This window comes from Rhinolophus sinicus, chromosome 9 (assembly GCF_057876585.1).
Source record: "Rhinolophus sinicus isolate RSI-liver-muscle chromosome 9, RSI-T2T, whole genome shotgun sequence".
Taxonomy (NCBI): Eukaryota; Metazoa; Chordata; class Mammalia; order Chiroptera; family Rhinolophidae; genus Rhinolophus; species Rhinolophus sinicus.
The window spans coordinates 24,533,060-24,560,519 of record NC_142509.1 but is presented as its reverse complement, the minus strand read 5'-3'; the positions used below and the strand labels follow the sequence as shown (position 1 = coordinate 24,560,519).

General features: G+C 49.0%; 2 protein-coding genes and 1 long non-coding RNA gene across 5 annotated transcripts; 1 reads left to right on the top strand and 2 right to left on the bottom strand.

Annotated features, from left to right (window-relative positions):
• Positions 1 to 692: 692 nt before the first annotated feature.
• Positions 693 to 10,891, bottom strand: CRYBB1 (crystallin beta B1). Its single transcript, XM_019755561.3, has 5 exons — positions 10,648 to 10,891; positions 8,639 to 8,757; positions 4,528 to 4,660; positions 2,086 to 2,228; positions 693 to 888 (listed from the first exon to the last, which is right to left on the bottom strand). The coding sequence occupies exons 1-5, from the start codon at positions 10,819 to 10,821 to the stop codon at positions 705 to 707; spliced, it is 753 nt and encodes a 250-aa protein (XP_019611120.3). The 5' UTR covers positions 10,822 to 10,891; the 3' UTR covers positions 693 to 704.
• A 5,644-nt stretch (positions 10,892 to 16,535) lies between these two features.
• CRYBA4 (crystallin beta A4) lies at positions 16,536 to 22,925 on the top strand. The gene is made up of 5 exons (XM_019755591.3): positions 16,536 to 16,574; positions 17,221 to 17,339; positions 19,336 to 19,477; positions 21,057 to 21,199; positions 22,771 to 22,925. The coding sequence occupies exons 1-5, from the start codon at positions 16,536 to 16,538 to the stop codon at positions 22,916 to 22,918; spliced, it is 591 nt and encodes a 196-aa protein (XP_019611150.2). The 3' UTR covers positions 22,919 to 22,925.
• Positions 22,926 to 23,077: 152 nt separating this feature from the next.
• On the bottom strand, positions 23,078 to 27,460 carry LOC141569211 (uncharacterized). 3 transcript variants are annotated; one of them, XR_012492682.2, is made up of 4 exons: positions 27,132 to 27,459; positions 26,757 to 26,920; positions 25,326 to 25,443; positions 23,078 to 24,487 (listed from the first exon to the last, which is right to left on the bottom strand). It is a non-coding gene; the product is annotated as an uncharacterized LOC141569211 (long non-coding RNA). The 3 variants fall into 3 exon arrangements; XR_016022388.1 differs by having other exon boundaries at positions 23,078 to 25,443; positions 27,132 to 27,460; XR_012492683.2 differs by having other exon boundaries at positions 23,078 to 25,443; positions 26,757 to 26,905; positions 27,132 to 27,458.

Below are 27,460 nucleotides of genomic sequence, written 5' to 3'. Positions count from 1 at the left end.
TCTCATCCCTCTGACACTTGCTAATCACCCATTTTGTCAAAGCGAGCAGTTTGCAGGCTGAGAGCCTTCTGCAGGCAGTGGCGTCTGCTGAGAATTCTATACTTGGTCTTCTTTAAATTGTATTTGTTTATAAGATTGCTTCCTATCTATGGCATAGGATGTTGATTTTCCATTTCCCGTAGCGTTATAAAGTTTTATTTACAAATCAGTGCATTTAAGCAGGAAATAGTAAATCTATTTAAATAAAAATATTAAGTAAATAACAAAGCAGGTGGGAAGCACAGAGGGAGGAGTACAGTTTGAAAACACAGATTTGTTTAGGAGTGCAGCCCTGGAGCCCGACTGTCTGGGTTTAATTCTCGGCTCTCTAGCTGTGTGACTTGAGGCAAGTTACTTTCCCTTTTTGAGCCTCAGTTTCCTCACTTGTTAAATGGGAATGCTTATAACACCGACCTCTGAGAGTAGTCCAAAAGATGTCCTGAGAGAATGTGTGTAAAGAACTTGGCAGTACTCCCTGCGATTATTATTATAATTAAGACTGAGGAAGTCACATGACAGTAATGATGGGGGAACTTCAGGCACACATCTATCTATTCACAGACCCAGGAGATATTCTGGCTTCAGGAACTTTTATTTGCATGAGAAAGACAGGGACACTGAGCCTGAGGAAGGGGTGGGAGGAAGGAGAAAAGGGGAGCGTGGACTCATTTGGGGGGCTCAGCGACCAGCACTGGGAAGCAGCCCTCACGGTGCCACTGCCTGTCACGCAGGCGACGCACAGCCTGCATTTGCGGCTGGAAGGCCCCCCACTCGTTCCAGTGCTGGAAGTCACCAGGCTCCAGGAGGTACTGGTACCCGCGGTAGCCAGGGTACTGATAGCCGACCCAGCTGGGAGGGAAGCAAGGACAGTGTGGAGATGGCCGGCCTCACTGCCTGGCATCCAGACCCCCGCCTGGACCAGGCAGGTCTCCATCTCTCCCTGCAGTCTCCTTTAGAAAGTGGGGATGGTCACCTTTCAAAGACTGGCCTGCATTCCAGCCCCCGCAGGTAAACAAGCCTCTGATCTGCCCTCCATTCTAGCACACACACCCAGGTCCCAGAACACTTCCTTCTTCCTCTGACCTCCTGGATGGACCATCTCTTACTTCGTTTGGTTGTTGGACATTATCTCACAGGTATGCTTGGGTTTTCTGGAGGCTGAGTAAGCCCCCTGAAGACAGACACCGAGCTTTACTCATCACATGCCTTGCACAGCGCCTGGCTCCCAGACAATGCATACTACATTTCTGATGGCTTGAATGTAGGGATGTGGGTTTCAAGGAAGAGGAAAGGAGCAAGAAAAGGCCAGGGCCCTGACGGGTGTTACAGGAGCTCAGAAAGAACCTGCAGTGGAGAGGTAGAAGTCTTAGATTTGCCTAGAGGAGACCCGGGGGGCGGGGGAGGTCTGGCATGGTTCTTGGGAGACGGGGAATGAATAAAGTGACTGCCTTTGGGCACCCAGCCCTGCCCTGTGTTCTCACAGACATGGCATCACGGGGCTCTTTTGTGAATGTTTCAAATCCTGAGAGTTCAGAGCAGAGAGGGCCCTTTTAGATCCAGGAGTTTGGCGTGCCCATTGCATAGGAGGCAACATTGAGACTCAGGGAGGGGCATGCAGCTCCCCAGGTTCCACAGCACATCAGTGACAGGATCAAGGCCCTTTCCTTATACAGTCTCATCTCTGAGAAGTCACTCTGCTCATTTCCCTGGAGGCTATGGATTTCCCTAAATAGTCTCTCTCCCTAGACACATCTAGACTATCTATCCACATCGATACTGCCCTTCTTACTTCAATCCCATTGAAGGTTTAGAAGCCCTTATTCTCTCCATCTTTCAGATTTTTAGAACCAGTTGCCAGGTTTGATTACACCGACATGTAATTTGTCAAAGTATGACTGTTGGAATCCCAACCGCCAGCACCGGGAGAATTTCAGAGGGGCCGTGGCCTTTCTCCTATGTGTCTGATGTGACATTCCGTAAGGGGGCAGCCATTGAGTGTGTCTGTGCTTGAAGCAGGGGCTGAGGGCCTGGCTGGAGGATGCTTACGTTCCACTGGTGACCCTCGCACTGCCCACGCGGTCACAGAAGCCGTAGACCCAGAGACTGGGCATGTCATCCTCTTGGATCTCCATGCTGTTGCCCTTGAAGTTGGCGCCTACGAACAGGCAGATCTTATGCTCCTGAGAATCCTGGGGAAGGAGAGACTGGGTCAGGCATGGGAAGTATGAACGGGGCAAAGAGCAGTAACTTAGCAGGCCCGTGTAGGTGTAAAGAGAAAGCGCTGAGTGTGGTAGGCCACTGTGGGACTCTCTCGGAATTGCCACTGTCCAGCCTGGAAGGGGCCTTCTCTCCTGTGAAAAGAGGCTACCAGCCTCTACTTCCCGGAGTTGTCACGAGGAGTAAATGAGTTAATCCACTTAGCAAGGTGCCTGGTATCCACCAGGAACTCAAAACAAATATTTATTGATTGTGTTGGTTGTTATGGTCAGGAATGCAGAGGCTCAGAGAGGTAGGTTCTTAATCAACGTCACACAGCCCCTGAGGAGCAGAACCTCTCAGAGAAACATTTCATTCCTCGCACCCCACGTGGTCCGCCTCTCCCCGCGTCTCCCTTTGCTGCAGCCACACGGGCCATTGTTGAGTTCCTTGCTCACACCTAGTCCATCCTAACTTCCGGAGCTTTGCATTCACTCTTCCCTGGAAGGTTTCTCCACCACGCTTCACGCGGCTGACTCAGTTCTCCTCCTGCGGGAGCTGTCTTCTCTGATCACCCCCTGACCAATCCCTCCCCCCAACAATGGAGCTCTAGTTCCTCTCTTCTGCTCTCCTAATAAACAGCACGGTCCCTGTGCAGCAGCACGTACCATAGGGGTTTGCCCTACTAGATTGATTTCCGTGATTAGGCTGCCATCACTGCATCCCACGGAGTCAGGGACTCCTTGCCTGTCCCATGCAGAGTTGTGGCACCCAGAGCCTACGACAGAGCCTGGCAGAAACAGCTCAACCGATCGTGGTCGAAGACATCGCGGTCAGTGGAAGATGGTCCGGTTAGAGATCCCGCTATCATGCCAGGAGAGAAGGCTGGGAAGGAGTCAAGGAACCCAGCAGGGAGGGAGCTGCCCAGGGACAGGATAAAGGTGGCCCATGCCAGGACGGTGGCAGGGATAGAGGACAGTTTAGCCCAGACCAGTGGCTGTCAGCTCTGGCTGCATAGAGTCTACCTGGGGACAAGGAAAAGACCTCAGTGCCTGCTACCAACCTCTACTTTCCCCCAGCCCCAGGCATTGGATTTTTTTTTCTACATCCAAAATATTATAATTTCAATATGTAACCAATATAACAAGGTAATGATAGTTTACATTCTTATTTTGCTCTTTTTACGATGTATTCAAAACTTGGTGTGTATGTTACACTGATAGCACTTGTCCAATCAGACTAGCCCAAATTCCAGTGTTCAACTGCCACCTACGGCGACCGCCAACTGTATTGGACAGCAACGTTCTAGAAGCGACTGGAAATGCCCTAGCTTAGGGCTCTCCCAAACAAACTCCCTTAACATAAATTGCCATTTAAGGACCATTCAATGATTGAGAGATACATCTATGCATTCGTACAAGGCGTCCATTTATAAAGGCTGATAATTGAGCCTCCAGTTCTGAGAAGATATTGAGATATCTGGTTGGATAATCCATTAAGGAAAGTCTGGCGGTGCCCAAACAGTCGGCTGTAGGTACATGATAGCCTCAAATGGACACCCATGAAAATTCTTCCAGAAAATGCCCATCCAAGAAGGCAAAAGTTGGTTACCCTGGGAAGCTGACATTTGTGAAGGAAGCTGTGGTTGGTTGATGACTCGTAATCGACACACTTCTGGAGGAACTGTGAATTGCTTAAGCATAACTCCACCTCTTTTGGCTTCGAGTCTTCTTTAAGTTAGACTTGTTGACTTAGTTCAGTATTATCAAGGGGCTAATGCAGTGCATTGTCTTATCATTGAGAAGTTCAAGACTCCTTTCCACCACACCCCTCTTCCCAGCCACCACATAAGCTTCAGCCTGCATGTTGCATGTTTTCGATGAGCAGTGGGATTTTCAAAGTTCCCCAGGAGGAGATAGTGTGCGGCCAGGAATTAGAAACATTCCACAAGGAGAATCAAAGAAGACGCCGAAGTTTCTAGCTCCAGAAACTGGGAAGTCGAGTCCACTCTTGAGAGCAGCAAGGAAGGACATAAATGGGTTTATGTTTCTCATTTGCCCAGGGCTCCTGGCAAGGGCTGGGCATATCATGAGTGTGTCAGAAACACCTTATGAATCCTTGAGCACAAAAGCCCACTGCCTTTGGACAACTCTGAGGTGGCCATGCCTCCCTCTCCATCATTCCCTCTTTTCCCTTGCTCACCCCCATTTTCTTGCTTGCTGTCAGACCGTAGACCTGCCCCTGCCCTCCCCACTCCCCCCTCTCCCCAGACCCTGTCTAGGAGCCACTCACCATCCTGATGGGCCGGAAGGACATGAGCCGGTCACTGCGGTAACTGCTGGACCAGGTGTCCCAGCGCGGGTACTCGCCTTTCTCCAGGACAAACATCTCCCCCCGGAAGTTGGACTGCTCAAATGCGACCCAGCTGGACATGAGTGGGATGGGGAGGGTGGGGTGGGACAAAGGCAGAAAAGAGAGAAATTGTTAGCAGAAACCCACCCCCTCCCCTTGGAATGCAGCCCCAAGGCCAGTGGGTTTGAGTCTAGTCTATGCCACTTACTGGCTGTGTGACCATGGGCAAGTGGCTTCACCTCTCTGAGCCTCGGTTTCCCCATCTAATCTGCCTATATTCTTGGAGTTGGTGAAAAATTAAATGAGACAATGTGTGCATTATGTGAGCAATAAATTCACCCAGGTGTAGGATTCATACATGATTTAAGGTACTAGGAGGATCGGCGGTAAAATAACACAGGAGAAGACATTTTCCTTTAAACTTGATTGCAGCTAGGAGAAAGTCTCTATTGGATGCTCATGTGTCCTTAACACTTACTAATCTCTCTTTTTGGAACAAAGGAAGACCAGGCCACCAGCTCAGAGCCTGGAGCAGGCAGCAGTACACTAGCACTGCTCTGTGTTCCTTGTATCGATTTTGTATGGATGTCTGTTACTTATAGGAAGTGGCACCAGTTTTCTGTTTGTAAAAGTGATAGAAAGGTTCTTTTAAAATATATTTATTTCTATGAAAAATGGTCACTTTAAATGAAATACATTGAATAAAAATACTCCTGGAGGTATAGGGCTAAGGGAAAAATTGACACAGGTTATTGAATCATATGTGAGTATTTGGTAAGGACTGGCCTGCATACAGGAGACACTCAGTAACTGGTATGTTGGTAGGAGGAAGGAAATGATAATAACATCTAGTTCTTAGATACTTAAGAGAAGTAAATACGATCCTGCATACGAAGGTGTTCGGTCCTCTGACGGACTCATTACAAACTTGAAGTCCAATGGAGGCTTCGACTAGATTTCCCATTGTAGCCTAATTAAGGCCGGGGAGTGAGCTTGTGTTAGGGGGACCTGGGATTCTGGGTGATCTCTGTTTTGTAGATGAGGAGGCAGAGTCTGAGGGACCCCTTGACCTTTGCTCTATATGTTTTCAGGAGTTCTCTGGAACAAGAGAAGACCGTGACCTTAGTATCATCTCCTTGGGACCTTCCTCTGCCCAGAAGGAGATAGGGGGAAAAAGGGCGGGGAGCTACCACTGTGGACTGAAACAGACTGTGTCCCAGAAGACTGAGGTCTTGTCTGAGGAATGAGAGAACCCGTACTGGAGTGACAGAATTGAAGAGGCAGACTTATCCTCCCAGAATAGAAGTGAATCTGCTTCAGCCCTCCCTGGTCTGGAGTAGGTGAGAAATGGATGGATGGATGGATGGATGGATGGATGGATGGATGGATAGATGGATGGATGGATAATAAATGGATAGATGGATGGATGGGTGGATGGGTACGTGGGTAGATGGATAGATGGGTGGATAGCTGGATCTGTGGATGAGTGTCATGATTGACGGATGGATGGATGATGGGCAATGGATAGATGGAGGGAAGGGTAAGCAAATGGATAGATAAATGGATGGGGAATAAATGGATAGATGGATGGATGGATGGATGGATGGATGGATGGGAAATGGGTCCTTGAAAGACGCTGCCACGTAGGAATTAAGAGCATAGATTCTGTATGTGATGTCAGAGGGGTAGTAGATTGGGGGCGGGGGGTTGACATAGTGTGAGGGGTATCAATGATAAATGCCTAACTATTACAGTGTTTTGTACACATGAGACTAAAAGGAAAAACAACATAGGTTCTGAAAACAGACCTGAGCTCTAATCCCAGCTCATCATTAATTTTCTGTGTGGTTTTGGGCAAGTCACTTAGGCTTGTTAAGTCTCAGTAAAAGAGGAAATGACTGCATCTACCTTGTCAGGATGTTATCAGGATCTAAAAAAGGAATGCACAGAACAAGCCCATCACAGAGAAAGCACAATAAATAATATACCGGGGGTGCCAAAAAAATGTATACACGTGGACACTTTGGTCAGCGTTGCTCAAGCAGTAGTTCGCCGTAATGGACGCTGATGGTAACCACTTTGAGCACCTCTAGTAATTGCAAAAGTCAAATGTGACTTGTATTCATCTTTTGTTATTGGTATATATTGAGTGTTACAATTTTAATACAGTTTTCCTTTCTTAAAATGTTTATTTTTATTCATTTTTTTGGACACCCTCTGTATTTTATGATTGAAGACAGAGGGACACTGCTGGAGATCTGAGCTCATGTGCTCTTGCCACAATGCCCACCCTCCCCGCCAATTCCCCTGTCTTCTTCATAATGTCCAGTGAGGAGCTGTTACATAAGTGAGAAATTTAAAATATTTTTTTCAGTGTCTTTTCTCATCTCCTATGGCTCATGTGAGCCTTACAAGCGAGGAGAGAGGTAGGGCAGGAATCTTGATTTACAGATATGGAAACTGAGGCTCAGAGGGGTTACGTCATCTGCCTACAGTCATGCGATGGTGTCAGGTTGAAGTCTCCCAAGTTTCAGGGAGACGTGCCTCTGTGATGAGATCATGCCTGTCCTCCCCCCGCCCCTGCCCACCTCATCCTCTCCATCGTTTTTTCCATCACCATTTCCCCCACATCCCTGCTGTTCCCGATGCAGACCGAGGCCTCTGGACCATAGGCTCTTGTCTCTTCCCATTGGGGTGCAGCCCCAGGACACACATCAAAAACCAGCTGCATTTTTGTTTGAGGAGAAATACTTTGGGGTTGAGTCACTGGCACTGAAAAAAGCCTAAAAACCCAAATTGGCCACATCCGGCAGCTTCTGTTCCCAGCTGGGCTTTGGGACTGGGTGGGGGGTGGGGAACGAGACTGTGTTGACCACAATGGGGTGGGGGTGGGTGCAGGACGTAGATATGCCCTTTCCCCCCAACTTTCCCCCACTCCCTCCCACTCCTCCTCAACACCTACACTCCACCAGGATGACTCTGCTGAACTCACAGGACAATGGGCTATTAATCATCGCTGTCACCTGCCATGTTTGGACACCCACAAAGCACCAGGCCCGTGATGCATTATCTCCTTAAGAGCTCCGAATAATTCAGTGGAGGGTAGTGGGGACCGTTCCTCTCCCCATTTCAGGGATGAGAAAACTGAGGCTTGGAGACTTAGCAAAATCTGGGGGAGTTGGGACTCGAACGTCTGAGCTCAAAGCCCATCTCTGCTCTCTGTGTTGCAAAGAGCCCCAGGATGTTGAGCATAGGGGCTGACCATACCCCTTGGGGGCATTCGGGCTGAGGAGACAAGAAGCAAAAGGGCCACAGGGGTCTTGTCGTGTACCCTGACCTCAGGCCACTGGGGCTGGAGCTGGTGCAGCCACCATGTCCAAAAGACAATTATTCCTGCTTTATCGAGGAGTCACTAAGAGCCAGAGAAGCCCACAGAGTCAGGGGCAGGCCATGGAGCAGGTGATAAAAGCCTTGTGGGTGAAATTCATTGCCCTGAGTTGAACCAGACTCTGCTCCTTACCACTAGGAGACTTTGGCCAAGGGACTTAACCCCTCTGAGCCTCAGTTTCCCCATCTGTTAAGTGGGCAAAAGAACAGCCCCTTCCTCATAGAGCATTGTACAATCATCCAGGTAAAGCCCTCAGTCAGTGCTTACCACCTACTGGGTGCTCAGCAGATGCTTCTTATTACCCTTAGGGCTGCTTGATGCCTGGGAGAAGGAACAGCTAGTGGGCACATGGCTCTTTGTTCTCCTCCTACCCTCAGTGATGGGCAGGGCTTCTTCTATAGTAGAAACAGCATTTCTCTGGAGCCCAGAATCATGACTGACTGTCAGAGTGACCTTATACTAATCAAATCACCTCTGTGAGCCTCAGTTTCCTCATCTGTAAAATGGGAAGGAGAATAATAGCTCCCTCACAGGCTTGAAATGAGGACTGAAAACAATACATGTGTCTTTGCTAGCACAGCGGCAGGCACAGAGCAGGTGCCCAGGAAATTGTTATTATTTTATTCTGTCTGCAGGAGTGTTCCTCCCCTACTCAACACTCACGGTCCAGAGGTAACAATGAGGCTGCGCGCTCGGTCGAAGCCATGGTCTCTCAGGTTCAAGCATTCCCCGGAGAATTCCACCCGACGCCCCTGGAAATTCTCCTTCTCGAAGACCACCAGCTGGAGGAGAGAAGCCCCCATGGCCGGGGATGGGGGACAGAGTGAAGGGGGGGAGTGTCTCCAAACTGGAGAGGCTCAAAAAGGTCATTAAATCCCTATATAAGTAAAAGCAGGCCATGCACAGATCACATGAGAGTGTGACATGAGCCAAGGTCTATGAAACAACCCTGTCATTCTTTCCCTCCATTTCTGATCTTAGTATCAGTACCATTGTTAGGACCTGGTGGATCTTCCTTCCGAGCCTTTATCTGTGCTGTTCCTTCTGCCTGGAACGCCCTCTCCACCACACATCCCCATCTGAGAGCTCACGTTCTCTGTCCTTTTCTAGGCTCAGATGCCACCTACTCCAGGAAGCCTTCCCTGATGCCCTCTCCCCAGGTGGGGTGGGTTGAGTGCTCAGCACTGTGTTTATCCCATCAGCAGTGCAAATAACAGTACATGGTCACACTGCTTTGCTTCTAGGTCTCTCTCATGAACCCCGCTCCCCCTTTACACAACCCCTCCAAAGACCAAGGGCTCCTACAGGGGTTGATCCATTTCTGTAGCTCCTGCCACAGAGCTGATGCTCAGGAAACACTTGCCAGTCTACCCACCGTGATTTTGGGGGGGGGGGGCCCACACGAAGGGGCCCCTGTGTGAACGACAGCGAATTCCCTCCCCTCGCTAAGCCTCCAGTTCTGTTTATTATCTACTTGTCCCAAGTTGGGAAACTGTTGCCCTTCAGTCGAACCAAGGTGTCTTTTTTTTCTGAGCGTCAGTTTCCCCAGCTGTAAGAAAAGGTTCACATTCCCTTGACTAAGCCCTTCTACTCTTAACACCTGTCCACCCAAGAGAAACTCCTGCGTGTGTGGCCCCAGGAGACATGGCTAGAGCATTGTGGCCACACTGTTCCCCAGTGCAAAGCTAGCGACCACCCAATTGGCCCTCAGGACGGATGATAACACATTAAAATAGCATCCAGGGGCCGCAACGAATGACCCACAGCAACGCCCAAGGTGGATGACCATCAGGGATCTCAGAGTGAGTGAAAAGAAAAGAGAAAAACGCAGAATGCTTACATATAACATATTGCAGTATGTTAAAAACACATAAACTACAAATACAGAGGGTGCCACAAAAATGTATGGAAAAAGGAAAACACTGTATTAAAATGGGAATCCTCAATATGTACCGATAACAAAAGATGAATCCAAGTCACGTTTGACGTCTGCGATGACAAGAGGTGCTCAGAGTGGTTCCCATCAGCGTGATTTCAATACAGTTTTTTTTTCCTTTCTTAAACTGTGTATACAGTTTTGGGGCACCCGCTGTATGTATTTGAAAGGAATACTGCATAAAGATACATGAAAAAGCAAGCAGTTGAGGGACAGGGATGAGGCTGGCAGTTGCCTTGAGTAGGGGAGGAGGCTGGGGGGCTTTGGGGGGCATTTTAGAGCTAGAGAATTTTTACCAAGTCCTGGTTTTTAATGTAGGTGATGGCTTGGTAGGTGTGTAGTAAAAATTAAATTAAAATGAACAGTTCAGGTAGTGACTACATAATAAAAGCCAGCCACACGTGGACCACAGGGGTGTCATGAACCAAGGGTGGTGAAATGACACATTTCCGTGCACCTGAGGTTGAAACCAAACCCAACCCCACCCCAGGGGACCCCATGCCTTTGCTCCCAGGAGCCCTTACAGCCTGACCAACGATTTTCAGGAGGATCTGAGGCCATCCTGCTGCCCTAGGGAACCTCCTGGGACAGGGGGTTCCTGCTCCTCAGCCAGCTCACTTTCTTTCTTTCTCCTCTGTTTCTTGCTTTCACAAACTGTGGTCAGAGACTGGCAGGGGGCGGGGAGAGGGAGAGGAAGCGCTGGTTGGAGCCCAGCCCCCCAGCCCCAGGTCCTTACCCTGTAGCTCCCAGGAGGCAGGTCCGCCACTTTGGCAGTGGGCTTGGGTACTGATGCTGGGACCAGGGCAGGGCTGGGGTCTGGGGCAGGTCCTGTGGGTGGCGCCCCCTTCCTCTTGCCATCCAGCCCTGGGGTCCCTGCAGCGGTTGTTAAGGCCTTCACAGCCTGAGACATGGCTTCCACCTGCAAACGTCCGTAAAGAAACCTTTGGCCTAGGTTAATTCAGGGATGGCACCCCGAAGCTGCCTTGCCACTCTCATATCCCCTCACCCTGTGTTTTTAGGCTCCTTTCAACACATGTCCTCTTTTTTTTCCTTCTAAAACTTAAGCCTGGAAGTTTTCTAGCCCTGCCTCCTGCCCAGTCAAGAATTTCCTTTCTGGGGACCATCCTCCCTGAGCCCTTCCTCCCAGCCTTTGACCAGTCCGATCCCTTCACCAACCATGCCCTCCCTCCTACCCCCTGTGCCCCTGCCATGTCCTTCCTTCGCACCCTATAGTTTTCCACACCACTTATCACACTTTTTCCCCCCGCTTGTGCAGCTTCAATTAATAAGAAGTTACAGATCAACAACAAGGCACATTTGGGAGAACAGTAGGTATGCCGGGCTCTGTTCCAGGCGTTAATGAACTCATCTGTGTCTCACCCTAACGGCATGCAGTAGTAGGTGTTGTCTTATTCCCTCTGAGCAATCTGCAGCCCAGAGAGGGGAGGTAACCTGCCCAAGCCCACACAGCCACTAAATGGTACAACTCCAATTTCAGCTCAAGCAGATGGACCTAGCAACTGGGTTATGAAATGCTCCGTGGTTTACTTATGCTGATGCATTAACCCTTCCATCCCCAGCACTTGGCTTAGCCCCTGGCACATACAGGCTTGTCATCTAACATCTGTTCGGAGAAGGAATGAATGCAAGGTCCTGTCTCATTTCCCAGTCAAACCACTGCCTCAGGCATTCTCTGGGAATGAGTGTGTGGGTGCAGAGTCAAGCCTAGGACTGGGGCCTAAAGGAGACCCTACGGACGTCTTAAGTGCATGTTGGGGGTTCTAAAATGAGGCCTGTGGCTGTGTAGGCGTTGGGTGGAGAGGGCTCTGGTCAGTTTCAGTGGTTCCTTGTTGCTTTGGGGTCATGAACGCCCTTGAGTGTTGGGTGAATGCCTTGTCTTTATCCCCAGGGGAAAAAAAATGCCCCCTTTCATTTTAGAGACAATTTCCAGGGATTCGAGGACCCCCTGACAATACAGGTTGAGACCCTGTGGTTCAGCGGATGGCAGATGACCAGCTGCTTCTGCTTTCCCTGAGAAGGACTGTCGTTCTTCTGGGGTGCACTGCCCACGGTGGGCAGGCCTGACATCTGGGCCACATCTGCAGCTTCCAGGCTCTTGCTTACCCTCCTATGTCCTTCTGTGAATCAGCATTCCTCTGGGCTGGTAGCTGGACTCATTCCTTCCTAGGGAGATGTTCCTGTTCTCTCTCTCTCTCTCTCTCTCTCTCTCTCTCTCTCTCTCTCTCTCTCTCTCTCTCTCTCTCTCATTCTCTCTCTCTCCCCCACCCCCAGCATCTTGCTCTTTTTGTATCTCTACCTATCTCTTCTTTACTACTGTCTTTTTTGTCTCTCTCTTTTCTCCTCCCTCCCTCTCTTTGCACCCCCATCTTTAATTACCCTGTCTCTCTGACTCTCTTCTGTAATTGCTCTCGTTGCCTCCCCCTTTCTCTGACTCCCCTCTCCTCTTCTCCATCCCCCTGATTCTCAGCAGTGTGGTGGGTTCCCGCTTACCTGGGGACCTGCTACTTCCTGGTGGGGGCCAGACAGGTGGGCGGGTGACTAGGGGCTGACCCCCATTTTATAGCCTGGCAGACACCAGGCCCTATGGTCTGTGGCACAAAGAGGCAGCTGGCTCAGCAGGCCCTGGGCGTGGAGTTGGGGGCCTGAGGCCCCAACCTCGCCTGGGTTACTGCAGAGAGCAGCACTTTCTATTGTGGGTCCAGCACGCACCGCAGAAACCCTGATCAGCAGGGACTTCACCTGCTTCCTACCCTGATAACTCTCTCTAAAACCCCAGCCTGTGTGGGGCCATGGGATCCCTGCTGGTTGCCGGTTCTGGGGCAGGGAAAAGGAGAGCCTGGAGAAGGCAGGAAACCTGGACGTGAATCTCGGCTCAGTCACTTTGTACTCTTCGGGACCTCTGTGACTGCAGTTGCAAGTAGACACAGTGTCCCTGTTGGATGCTACACAGGAAAGAAGGTGACAGTGAGCATAGGAGATGGGAAAATGCTTTGTAAAGGCAGCTGTGGGTACAATATCCACAGCCCCACTCCCTGAGTGCTTACTGAGTGCTAAGCCCAGCACCATGTTACCCACAGAGCCTTGGTCAATCCCTGGGACAACCCAACTTTTGGGTACTTTCATCATACCCATTTCACAGATGAGCAAAGCCAGGAACCAGTCCAGGTATGGGGGCCAGTATGCTTCATTCTCACACTGCCTGACCTTGGCCTTGGCTTGACTTACTTCTTCAAGATATAAGGGTTGGGGCAAGAGGATCTCCCTGGGCTCAGTGAGTTGAATATTTAAGGCCTCAGTTCTGTTCCTCTGCCCAGGTTGGACCCAAATTCCTCCCCCACTCTTTTCTGACTTGTCTGTGTCTGACCCCAGGGGCAGAGTTGGTGGCCAGGAACACGTCTGCCTGTCTCAGTGCTTCCTCTGGGAGGCCCCAAACTTTACCACATCTTGTTCATCCCGAGGCCTGGCACAGAGTGGGCCCTAAATCAATTTGGGGGGATTAAATGATCATACCAGTGGATCATAATGGAAGGTGGGGCACAGGGGGAGGTAAAGAAACCAAGATGGGAAGAGAGAAAAGGGGACCCTGATTGGGAGAAGTGGAGAGTGACAGAAAAAGACACTATGGAGACAGAAATACAGAGGGGGCAGGGAGGGGACTGGATAGTGAAGGGGAGACAGAGGGATAGACAGAGAGATACAACAGAGCAATAAAGACTCAGAATAATGGAATCAATGCCAGAAGTCATATTGTCCAATTCGCTCATATCACAAATGGAGAAACTGAGGCCCAGGTGGAACAAGTGAATCAACAAGGTCACATGGTGTGAACTCAGTACAGCCAGGGCTGAGGGAGCCAGGGAAAGGCAGAGCCAGGTCAGCCTGCAGCCTGACACCCCAGCCCCAGGCTGGCTTGTGGGGCAGGGGAATTCGCATAGGTTCCTGGCTCTTCTGCAGGGCCCCAGGGACCCAGATGCCCCATGGAACACGGCTCTGCCTGGAGATCACCATGGCCTGGGGCCAGCTCTGCCTTCTAACCCTCCAGCCTCACCCAGCACCCCTTCACTTCCCAATCTCCTCGCTTTCATCCTGAGCCAAGGTCTGGGAGGGGGCCAGGAACCACAGGATGGGGCAGCCATTGGAACCAGAGCCAAGATACAGTGGGTGGTGGTTGGTGGGTGGTGGGCGGCCGCCCACAGGTCTGGCTTCAAGGCCAGGCTGTCTGGGGCAGTTCCGTGTCCTCCGTGGCAATGGGCCACCTGTTAAGGATGGGGCAGAGGTGGGAGATGGCCCCCTATGCTGGGTGGCTCCCCTCTAAGCCCATTATTGACTTGGCTTCCATAATCCTCACTATGACAGTGGGGTCTCTGGGATTAATCCTATTTGCAGCTGAGGAAATTGAGGCAGCTTTCTTTCCCTTCTCTCTACCTGTTTCCTCATCTGTAAGATGGAGTTGGGAAGTCACATTTTTTTAACTCCTGAACCTGAGCTCTTAAAACTATGCACTCCTGGGGTGGCCAGTTAACTCAGCTGGTTAGAGTGTGGTGCTGATAACACCAAGGTTGCCGGTTCGATCCCCGCATGGGCCACTGTGAGCTGTGCCCTCCTTTAAAAAACTATGCACTCCTGCTTTTATATGAATAGTCAGTAGTTTAATTATTTGCAATAATGATGACGATGACGGAGGCGCCTAATGTTTTTTACGTTCTAGGAGCCGTTCTAAGTGCTGTTCACGAGTCGTTCATGCTTCCCCTCACTATACCTGTATCTCTTAGGCTAAAGCCCATTTACATTTTGTTATAGTCATTTTACACATGAGGCAACTGAGGCTCAGAGAGAAGAAGTAACACGCCCAAGGGTACCCAGCCAGCAAGAGTGGGATGTAAACCCAGACAGTCTGGCTGCAGAGGCTACATTCTTTGCTTTTCATCTTCAAGGGAACCCATCATCAAAGACATGCATTTGATGGGGCTGCTTTTAACCCTCCCAGAAGGATGAATGTTGCCACGGTAATGGCCACGAGCTGAGATCAGAAATCTTCCGGGTCACTCAGCTATTTAGAAGCAAGACTGGATTTCACCCAGAGTGGTCTGGTCTCCGGCCATGCTCTTTCCTATGCTGTGAGGCCTGCTTTAGGTCAAATCAGAGGGTGGGAGTGTGGGAAAAGGGTGCACAGGGCAAATTCTACAAACCCTGGCTACAGTTTGCAAAGCATGTGCGCACCCACCAGCTCCTTTATTCTGCCCACAGAGCCATCTGGACTCTTCTTTGGGCTTTGTGGGCCCTGGAGGCTCTGGCCCAGCCCACCTTTCCTGCCTGGCTCCCTCTGCTCGCCTTCAGGGTCCCAGAACTCCAGCTCAATTGGGCTACCAGCTCTTTCTCATGCATGTGTCCCAAGTTCCCACAGCTGCACTTTTGCTTAGAAAAAGCATTTCCTTCCATCTCCCTTTGTACAAATCCTCCTCACCCTTCAGAGTCTAGTTTAAATGCCACCTCCAACAGGAAGCCTACCCTGATTGACCCTGCTGAAAGAGGAAAGGGTGTAGGAAGGGGGAAAGGCATAGGCCTTTGTTGAATGTTTATTCTGTGCCAGGCATGTGATGTAAAAATCACAACAACTCAGTGATGTAGTTTGTCCCGTTTTATAGACAAACTGAGGTGAAATAACGTGCTGCAGGTCACACTGCTAGGAAGAACCAGGTGGTTGGACTCCTTGTCCAGTGCTCATTCTCCTGCACTAGTCAGGGGTCACATGGAGCTGATTCAGGCAGATCTTCCTCCTCTCACCTTCTCCGTGGCTGATCCCTGAGAGGCCACCTGCCCCTTTCCCTTCCAGCTAAGCCAGTGTTGCTGACACTTCTCCCCTGGGGCTTCAGCTGGGGCTGCCTTTTGTTCCCACTGCTCACTTGCTGAGTCCGGGCTTTATCTCCCAGAGGCCCTCTCTCCTCCCTGCCTATAAGAGCCTGAACTCGGCTGGTCCCACGTCTGGCATTTTCTCTGGGTCCATCTCGGTAAGTCCCAGGCTTGGAGAAGGGGTGGGATAGGAGCTCTGAGTGAGCATCCTGGATGGCAGAGGAGCCCAGGTCCCCATCCTTGAGATATCACTGTGTCATCTTGAGTGTCATCCTCATCTTAACCCAGGCCAGGCCCCAGACATCAGGACCAGTACCTGCTACCCTCATTTAAACCCACAATTATTCCCATAGCGTTTTTGCCTCAATGTCCACTGTTGGAGTCACCTCTTTGGGTCCGGTTCTGTCTTGGGGATGCTCTCTTACGCTGGGATCTTTGGCACTTACCCGAGTGATGCATCCATCCACTGGCAGCCACAGAAAATTGCCCATAGTGAGCAGATAAACCAGCACAGAGCGGGGCTCAGAGGCAATGGGACCCAGAATGGGTGAATTTTGAGGTGCTGACAGAAGGAACCAAAGACATGGCACAGGAAGGAAATGGACAGGCCAAGGCTGCATTTTGCCCCTAGCCCAAGCACATCGAGACCCCATCTGGATCCTGACCCCGCCTAAACTAGACGTCAGTGTCAAGGAGGAATGCAGAGAGTCAGGGCTAAGGTTATTACATTCTTCTCGTGTAGGAGGGGACAACATGACCCTGCAATGCACCGAATCAGCGGGACACTGGAAGGTAGGAGGAGGCATGGGGCTGTTTGGGAAGTGGGGGGTATAGGTCAAACCCAGCTCCAGGGGACCCCCATCTCACCTCCATTGAATCCCCACCTCACTCCTGGGGGGTTATGAGGGCCCATTTTATAGAGGATACAATCGAGGCTCATAGAGGGGAAGGGACTTGCCCAGATTCACACATAGGGATCTGGGTTTGAACTTGGGTCTTCTGGTCCCGGAATTTAACTGATACACTCTCTGGCAGAGATGGCAAACTGGTGATTGCACAGTCTTTGGGGCATGATTTCTTTGACCTCCTCTGTGTGTTTTTTTTAAACCCTTAAATTTGTCATCAGCTCTTAAAAACCTGGAGGAGCCACAGAAAAGTCTAGATTTAGTGACCGTTGAAAAATCCCAACGTCGGCCGGCATTCCCACCTGGCAACAATAGGTGGCGCTGAGCAGAGACACCCATTTAATGCAGGGCCTGTGCTCTCCAGTTTCCCCCAGCCCTCACCCACCTTACCTGCCTGGCCCCTGGAGGCATCTGAGTTTGCAATACCTACTTTACCTGTCCCACCCCATCTTGAGTCCTGGGGTGAGCCCCTAATCTTACCTCACCTCCCACAGGACTCCGGTGTGGGTCTCCATCTTTCCTCTGTCTCTTAGATTGTGGTGTGGGACGAGGAGGGCTTCCAGGGCCGGCGGCATGAGTTCACGGCTGAGTGCCCCAGCGTGCTGGAAGTTGGCTTTGAGACTGTGCGATCTTTGAAAGTGCTGAGTGGCGCGTGAGTCCGAGGGATGTTTGAGTAGGGGTGGGGGAGACAGGAGGGGATCTAGAGAGGGGTGCTGGGACTTTTAGATGTTTTAGGCCCTGTCTTCCTAGGCTGCATTTCCTGATGTGTCTTCCGTGGGTCTGAAGTCCTGGGGATTGTGCAGGACCACAGTGTAAGGTTGTGCAGGTTGTGCACTGCGCAGATGTGGGGGCGCCATTCTCACGGATCCTGTCCACTGGATGAGGCCGCCTGCAGGGACAGACCTTTACAATCGAGCACTGGGTCTGAAATGGCCCTCTTAAGCATAAATTGAAAGCCAATATCACTCGCTGAAAGTAGATGGTAACTATATACAAACAAAGTAAAAAACAATGCTATTCATCTTTAGTTGAACATTGTTGCTTGAGGCTCTGAGCATGATTTTTTTTTTAAAGAGAGATTAATGAGATGTAGAGAGGTGTTAAGGACACATCAATACCATACTGAGACTTTCTTTAAAAAAAAAAATTTATTAGTTTCAGGTGCACAAGACAAAGCAAAACTTAGACGTTTATCATTTATATCCCTCACACTGTGTGAACCCCCCTCCCCCCATCCACTATCCCTCTGACATCGCACGGAGCCATTACATTTCCACTGTCCATACTGAGACTTTCTTGATCAGCACCATTCCGTAGAACTTTCTGCAATGATGGAAATATTCTGCACTGTCCGATTTGGAACCACTGACCACATATGACCCTTGAGGGCTGGAAATGTAGCTCGTGTGACTAAACAACCAAATTTTTTATTTTATTTAACTTCAGTTTATTTCAGTTTAAATTTAATTAGCAACATGTGGCCAGTGGCTACCATATTGGACAAAAGTTTCTAAAAGGTTGAAAAGTAGATTGAAAGGAGAACCATGTTCTCCCCATATGATTTGGAGTCACCTCATGCTATGCCTGTGAGTGCCAACGAAGGTCCTCTTGGGTGGTATGTATGCATCTCACACCAGGGTCCACATTCTTTTAGCTTCTGCTTCCTCCAGGTGGGGAACGGGGGCTCAGATGGGAACAGTGACCTGTCCAGGGATATGTCCCGCAGGCCAACAGATTGGACCAGAAAGGAGTCAACAAGCTCAGTAGACGTAGATGCAGACAGTGCATTACGGCAGGTCCTCAAATAACGTTTCATTCAATGTCATTTCATTGTAACATTGAGGAATGCTGTAGAAACTTAACTTTTGTGTATCTTAATTAGCCTGTGGTTAAAATTGGTGTCATTATACGTCCTCTCACCCCAGTTCCAATAATCTATCATCAATGTTAGGTGAGGACTTGTGCTTATATAGTCAGTATGGTGTCGGCCTCCTGTCACCCTTATCCCATAGAATGACACCCAAATCACCAGGGCCAGGAATGACAACAGGAGTGGTGGTGCCCTGCTGTGGGGGAGCCACTCCCTGCTTCAGCTATAGCCTGCGCTGTACCCTCCAGGGTGGCGAGTCCCGTATCTCATGGGAACCAGAAACGTGGGTGAGACATGGTCTTGTGGCAGCTCCTCACAAGACTGGTGTCTCCTCCTTTTCCCTGAGAATTACGAGGCCTCCCACCAAGGCGTAGGTCAGCCTGGGGTCGAGCCTTGCCTGTGTGGCCTAGAGACACATGCAAGGTTGTCACGCTGCTGCACGGAGCAGTTCCCCCACCTGGGGAACACACAGCACAACAGTGGGCGTCTAGGTCTAAGCTGCGTGTCTCTACCTTGGCACGACTGACATTTGTAGCTGGATACTTTGTTTTTATGGGGACTCTCCTGTGTCATAGAGGATGTTTAGCAATATTTTTGGCCTCTATCCGCCAAATGCCATTTGCAAACAGCTCCTCCTCCCAGCAAGACAACTAAAAATGCCTTTAGACTTGTCGAATGTCTCCCTTAGGGGCAAAGTTACCCCTGTATGATAACTATTGGCCTAGAACTCAGGGTGAGTGGTCTCTTACCTCTTTTACTCTCTGTCCTCTGTTCACAGGTGGGTGGGCTTTGAGCACGCTGGCTTCCAAGGGCAGCAATATGTGCTGGAGCGGGGCGAGTACCCATGCTGGGATGCCTGGAGTGGCAACACGGCCTACCCCGCCGAGAGGCTCACTTCTTTCCGGCCTGTGGCCTGTGCCGTGAGTCCAGCCATTGCCTCCTCTCAGGGAGGCCTGAGCCCCTCCAGTGGAGGTTTGGGAACCAGATAGCCCAGAGTTCAAATTCTCAGTCACTTCTTCAAGCTGTGGAACACGGAAAATCCCTCACCTCTCTGAGCCTCAGTTTCTGCATCTTGAAATGGGACCATAATAACCTATCTTGTGGGGAAAAGGAATGTTTAATGTCTGGATAGAACCTGCCACAAAAAGTCTGCCCATTGAAACTTTGGTTATGATATAAGGAGAACCGCTGTATCCCCTTTTTATGACTTTGTATCCCATTTTTATGACTCAGGGATACTAGGAGAAGCTGGGTGCCAGAGATGGCAGGGCAAGGTAGGGAGGAAGGGTCCTATTTCTTTTCCCTGATTGATTATGAATATTCCTGAATTTATATTTTAGCCACTGTTTATAGAGTATGGGGGGAGGGGACTGTTATTATCCCCATCTTACAGGTGAAAAAACTGAGGCTCAGAAAGTTTTTTTTTCTTCAAAAACACGTTTATTGATCTAAAATCACATAAGGCACACATATTTATCATCTAAAATTCAGGAAAAAAAACTGCTATGGCAAAACAAAAAAATACAGATCACTCATACCCACACTTCTCAGACAGAAGCCCAGTGTTCACAGTCCTGGAGATTTCCTAGGGTCTTGTTTGCTCTCCATAGATTATACCTGCAGTGATTGATATCGCTATCTATGTCTACACACCTATCATTTTGTTAAAAAAATTAAATCCTAACAAAGTAAAGGCTTGGAAACCAGCTTTTCTCACAGGGCAAATATATGCCAGTCAGCCTCCCAGGTGATTAAATCTCACTTACAACATCATTTCCATAGCTCCCTAGAATTTCATTGTGTGACTAGGTTTATTTATTCATTCATTCTACAAACGGCCCAAGCCTCGTGCCAACATGGGGACCCATGGCAGACTCTGACAGGTGCAAATCTTGCTTTCACGCGGTTTACAACTTCCAATTTCATTTAGTCCCCTAAACAATTCTGAAAAGCAAATGTGGCTAGTTTCCCTTTATACATACAAAACAGGCTCAGAAATGCTTGTGGAATGTTTAAGCTCAGTCAGCTGGTAAGTGGAGAGCAGCAGGATTTGAACCCAGATCTCTGCACCCTTCTGTTAACCATAGCACAATACCCCAGTTTGCCACCTGAACCCTCTTGTTGAATATTCAAGTTCCTCTCCTCCCCTCCCCTCCCCTCCCCTCCCCTGCCCTCCCCTCCCCTGCCCTCCCCTCCCCTCCCCTGCCCTCCCCTCCCCTCCCCTCCCCTCCTCTCCTCCCTCTCCTCTCTCTCTCTCTAGCCCCCTCTCTCTTCCTTCTTCTTTTTTTACTGTTATCACCAAAGCTTATTTACAAATGTCTGGAATGGCAAATAGTATACGTCTTCTAAGGTTTCTAGTGCCCGTTGCCTCATTGCCCTTGCAAAAGGTTTGCAAATAAGGCAGATTTGGGAGACAAGGGAGGGGTGTGGGGGCCAGCAGAGGCTCCTGGGTTTCCAACTGGGCACCTGATGGTCTGACCCCATTCCCTGTGCCTGCAGAACCATCGTGACTCGAGGCTGACCATCTTTGAGCAAGAGAACTTCCTGGGCAGGAAAGGAGAGCTGCGTGATGACTGTCCCTCCCTCCAGGCCATGGGCTGGGATGGCAATGAAGTGGGCTCCTTCCACGTCCAATCGGGGGCGTAAGTGGACCCAAAGCTCTGCCTGTCAGGGGAGGAGACAGTATGGGGAGGGGCAGGGACACTTCCTGTGACAATGACGTGTTAGGGACATTTGGGCTCTGATGCCCATATTCCAGAGGAGGACACTGAGGCACAGGGCGGTATCAGGCTGAATTTCTGGGATTGCAAGCAATGGACACTCAGATCAAACTGATATTAAGTCCAGAGGATATTCATTGGCCCCTGTAATTAGCTTCAGACAAGCTGGATCCAGGTGCTTCAGCAGGGATCTGCCCTTCTCCCCCTCTTGTTCCGTGTGCCTCAGTGCGGTTATGTTTTTAGTTAAGCTCTTCCCATGTGAAGGCAAGATGGCAACTTCACCCTTACGTTTCAGCCAGCTCCAGGGAAAGAGTGTCTTTTTCAGTGATTCCAGCGGATTCCAGGAAAGGCTGTCATTGGTCCAACTTGGGTCAAGTGTTCAACTCTGCACCAATCACCAATGCCCACAAGAATAGGGTGGTCTGATTGGCTAGGCCTGGTCACATGCTTATTGCTAGAGCAAACATTTTCCCACATTGGCAGAGAGGGGGAGGGGTGACAGGCTCTATCACCAGCAGAGCAGAGAATGGATGGCCCACCATAACCCTGATGTAGGTTAAGCAACTTTCTCCAATTCCAACAGCTGGTAGGTAACTGAATCCAGCTTCCAGTCCAGGACTGACTGACCCTTCGTACCCTTTTCACTCAGGAGGTGGCAGGTGAAGGCTAAGGTATGAGGTTCTCAGTTAGGGAACACGTTTAAGCCACCTTTTGCAGTGCCCTTTGGCTCCCCATGGGCAGGGGCGAAGGTGGGAGGTAGGTCTTTTGAGTTAATTTTTTTCAGATACCACCAGATAATTACGTTGTTTCAGAATAGAATGGACCTCTTGTGGTTCTTGAGTCTATTTTCCTCTTACAGAAAGGGAAATGGAAGCTCAGAAAACAAGATACCGATTCTTGTCCAGTTCTGGGCAGCATGGGGATCAATGAATTGAAAGAACAATAGCCCTTTTCTTGGAAGTGCCTCTGGGTAAGGAAGGAGGGGGAAAGAATAAAAGTCCTCATTCATTCATTCATTCATTCACCAAACATTTACTGAGTACCTCCTCTGTGCCAGGCACTGTATTAGGCACTGGAGATAACAACGGACCAGACACACACGCCTACACCCAGCAGCTTACTTTGGGTGGAGAAGGGGGACAGTTTACAAATAATCTGTTCATTATCTCATTACATGAGTATTCCAAAGGTACAGTAAGGGACTTTGGCCTAATTTGGAGAACAGCTCAGATTGTCCCGATGAAGTGATGACTGAGCTGAGACGTAAAGGATAAAGACAACTTGGTTGAGCAAAAGAATGGCTGGAATGGTGTTCCTGGAAGAGGGAACAGCACGACGAAAGGCACAGTGGTGGAAAGAGCAGGGCATGTTCCGGGCACTAAAGGAAGGCCATGATGGCTGGAATTGTGTTTCCAGTGTGGGTTCCTTTGCTCTGTCTGAATCACCATGCTCGTGTCTCTCTAGGGTAACAGTCTGCCTCTTTCCTTCCCCAGCTGGGTTTGCTCCCAGTTTCCTGGCTACCGAGGTTTTCAGTATGTGCTGGAGTGTGATCACCACTCAGGCGACTACAAGCATTTCCGGGAGTGGGGCTCTCATGCCCAGACCTTCCAGGTGCAGAGTGTCCGCAGGATCCAGCAGTGAGCGGTGAATGTGTGCTTGTCTGGAACAGAGGAGCTGTGGAGGCTGTTACATGCTCTCCTCTGCTTCCCCCGGTAACCCCATGTGAACCCAACACCTGTGTGAGCCAGTTCATGCATGCACATTCAGCAGGAAAAACTAAAAGTAATAAAAAGTCTACTGTTTGCTTGGGGTCTTCAATTTTATTAATCCTTCCAAAGAACCAATATTTAGCGTTGTTAATTTCCTCTATCATTTGTCTTTGTTTTATTTCACTGAGGTTTGCTTTCAACTTTAGTATTTTTCTCCTTCTATTTACTTTGGGTTTGCTTTATTCTTCGTTTTTCTAACTTTTAAAGGTAAACTCTTGGGTTATTAACTTAGGCCCCTTTCCCCCACCCCCAATATAGTCATTTAGAGCTATGAATTTCCCTAGCAGGACTGCATTTGCTGCTTCCCGCAAATTACAATTTGATGTGTTTTCATTATCATTCAGTTTAATGAAATTTTCCAGTTTACCTTGTGATTTTTCTTTGACTCATGGGTTATGTTATCTAAATACTTGGGATTTTTCTAGATATTTTATTGTTATTGATTTGTTATTTCTGTCCATTGTGGTCAGAGAACAGACTCAAGATTTCAATATTCTGGAATGAATTGAGGCTTATTTTATGGCCCAGCATATGTTCTTTTTTTGATAGATTTGAACATTATTTAAATTCATCAGTTGTTGGGTATAGTGTTCTGTAAATGTTGATTAGGTCAAACTGGTTGATAGTATTGAGTAGATATTTCTATATCCTTCCTGATTTTTTAAAAATCAATTACTGAGAGAGGGCTGTTAATATTTCCTACCATGATTTGGACTTATCTGTTTCTCCCTTTAGCTTTGTCCATTTTTTTTTTTTTTTTTTTTTAGCTTTGTCCATTTTTGCTTCCTGATTTTTTTCTTCAAGAATTTGACGTTCTGTTATTCAACCCACATATATTTATGATTGCTGTCTTTCTGATAAATTGTTCCTAGCTGGTTTTTTTTTTTAAGCCATTCACGGAGAGAGGCAGTTCTCTCCCCTAGCAAAACTTCTATTCGTTTTCTCCCTCCCTAATTCTCTCTCACACACACTACACTGGAGTCTCTCATTTCACATCTTCTACCCTCCAAAGAAAATTGTTGTTGTTTTTTTAATTTCTTTCTTTCTTTCTTTCTTTCTTTCTTTCTTTCTTTCTTTCTTTCTTTCTTTCTTTCTTTCTTTTCTTTCTTTCTTTCTTTCTTTCTTTCTTCTTTTTTAATTTTATTGGTGAATATCGGGGAACAGTGTGTTTCCCCAGGGCCCATCAGCTCCAAGTCGTTGTCCTTCAATCTAGTTGTGGAGGGCTCAGCTCAGCTCCAAGTCCAGTCGCAGTTTTCAGTCTTTAGTTGCAGGGGGCACAGCTTGTGCTCTAACCAATTGAGCCATCCAGCCGCCCCTCTAGAAGTCAGCGGCAGCTTGGTATCTTCAATCTAGTTGTGGAGAGCGCAGCTCACGCCCATGTGGGAATTGAACCGGCAACCCAGTTGTTCAGAGCTTGGCTCTAACCAACTGAGCCATCCAGCTGCCCCACAAAGAAAGTTTTAAAACAAAGAAATAAATTTCCATTCTATTTGCAACCTGAGTGGCAAGATTATATTTCTTTTCCTCTCTCTCTCTCTCTCTCTCTCTCTCTCTCTCTCTCTCTCTCACACACACACACACACACACACACACACACACACATTGCTCTTTACTCTCTCTTGGTTCTTTATTAGATAGATTGTCTTAACAACCATAGCCATCTGGCTCTTGTTCTGGGGGGACTACCTTTCTCTGCCACAAATAAGTCTCATAGAGACAGGAAGGGGTGGGGTTCTGAACAACCTGCTGGAAAAGATAACATTATTTGGCTTAGAAAAGGGAGGGACAGGTTTAGGAACATTTGCACTCCGGTAAGTTTTAACCCTTCATTGTATCATCCCATTCATTCAAATGATCATCGTCTGGGACCTACTGTGTATCAGGGCCTGGGAAATGGTACACGACACGTGAAGTCCCTTCTCTCCCCCAGTTGCATGGGTAAGGCAGACAAGTCTATAGTGAATTGCAATATCCTGTGATAGGCGCCTTGGTGGGGAAAGTGTGGGGCTGTTGGGCTGGGAGAAGTTAAGAATGGGTCTGGGACAGATGATGGGAGAGGTGGGGAGACCAATTCTCCTTGGTGCTTATCTCCACTCAGACCTTTCCTCTGAACTTCACTCCTGACATCCAATTGCTTACTCCACAGATGCACATCTCAAACAGAATCTACCCCAAACCACTTTTCAGCTATTCAGGCTCAACTTTAGGAATAATCCATAACTGTCCTCTTTCTGTCACACCCCCCAGTTCAATCCATTGGCAAATCCTGCTGGCCATACCTTCAAAATGTACCAGAATCCAATCACTATCTCCATCCCCATTGTTACCACACTGGTCCAAGCCATCCCTTTGCTCTGCTTCCATCTTTGCCCGTGAACAATCTGTTCTCCAGTGGTCCTGTTAAAAATGTAAGGTGGCTCTTGTCACTTCCTTTCTCAAAATCCTCCCACGCTTCGCATTGCTCTCCAAGAAATAAAATGAAACAATATTTTTCCTAGTCCTGTGAAGCTGTCATCATCGGCCTTCCCCATGGCCTTTCTGACCTCATGACCCTGTAGTGACACTTCCTTAAACATGCCAGGTGTTTTGCTACATTTGCTACCACAAAACACCGTACTGGGTATTTTTGATAGACCCCATTTCCACCCCAATCTCCTTGGCCTGGGGCATGCCTTCCTCATGATGGTGATGATACACATTAGTTCCTTTCACTTGTGATATAATTTAAACCTTATGGTAACTCCTTGACATTATTATCCCTTTAAAAACTATCAGGAACTTGAGGCTCAGAGAGGTCAAGCAATTTGTCTGAGGCCACTCACCCTGTCAGAGCATCAAACTCACTATGGGTTGTATAAGGTTTTAGGGGAGCATTAAAGAGATAATGGGAAAAAATGGTATTTAAGTTGCTAGGTTCATGTCCTCCTTTAAAAGAGTTAAGAAAGTAGCCCTTCACACTTTAGTATGAAGAACTAGGGAGCCTCTCCTCTATCATAGGAAAGCCTTGGCTCCCTGGGGACAAAGCAGGTAATATTTGCTGAATGAATGAATGAATGAATGAGGGAGGGAGCCTCACTGGTATTTGATGGCAGCCCTATTAAGAGCCAGTCCAAGTTGGAGCCAAGGGTGAGGCTGGCAACCATAAAAAATGGTGCCCTAGATGTGAGATGATGGCTGGAGTGATAGGCAGTAAAGGGACAATTTCTCAGGGGCGATCTTGGGAAGGGAGGAAAGATAGCGTGAAGTTATTTTTCGTGTCTTGCTAGGAGACCAATTTTCCTACTTTACAAAGGGAAGGCAACTTGAATTATTGATGGTATTTGTTCAGAAGTAAATGGTAAGCAGGGAACACCCATCATCCACAAAACTGCACTCAGCCAATAGGACTGACCTCAGGGTCTGGGACTGCAGATCCCCAACCAGTGTGTTCTTGGCCCAGAGAGGGGAAGGGACTTGTCTAAGATCACACAGCAAACATGGCCCACGCTGCTGCTCTTTCCAGCCTCATCACCCAGCGACTCACACGCAGAGTGGGCGGCATGCCACAGAGAATGACAACACATTTAGAGTTGCACACACCGCGCTCTGAATCCTGGATCCTGAGTTTTGCAGAAAGGGGCACCTTTGGAGGGGCCACTTTGCCTCCCTGAGCCTCAGTTTTCCCACCTGTTAAAGGGGAGGGCCATGGCAAGGGTGAAGGAAACGGATACCTGAAAAGGTGCTGTGGAAAAATAAGATGCGATGGCATGTGAGGCTTCTTTTCTTCAGTTGCTCCTTCTCTGTTTCCCTCCAACTGGTCTGTCCAGTTCTTTCTCTTGCCTGCATGCTCCACTCACGACTGCCTCACCGAGTCGCTCCCCTGGGTGCAAAGAAGCTGTGACAATGACATCAGTGGACACCAAGAAAAAGGAAAGAAACCACCTAGAATGAGAGGAGGTGAGAAGTCGCTGCATGGAACACCTATTATTCTAACAAGGACCAAAGCTACAATGACCACAACTGATCCCCACAGCCTTTTGTGGAAAGGAGAAAGCAACAGCATCTATTACACATCACTCAGGCTGGGCACAGGGCCAGGCACTCACCCATCCATTATGTCTGAGCCCGCAGCTGCCAAGGGGCAGGCCCACGGTCCCCACCTCGTTGCTGCTTAACAGGGAAGTGAGCAAGTGAGGCCCCACCTGGCCCTGGGGGTTGGGGGGCAAGTCTTGCACATGCCTGAGCCGTGGGTGGCGAATCTCCGCCCATCCCTACTTCCTGGGGCCTCTGTTTACAGTTGCCTTAATTACAAGATCAATGGAGGGGAAATATCTGCCAGGTGGGGAGGCCCTTTCCTTTTCTGCCAGGTGCTCCTGAGTCTTCTCTTGACACAAAATGTCAGGGAGGCAAGCCTGGGGGTTGTGACAGTTTCCTC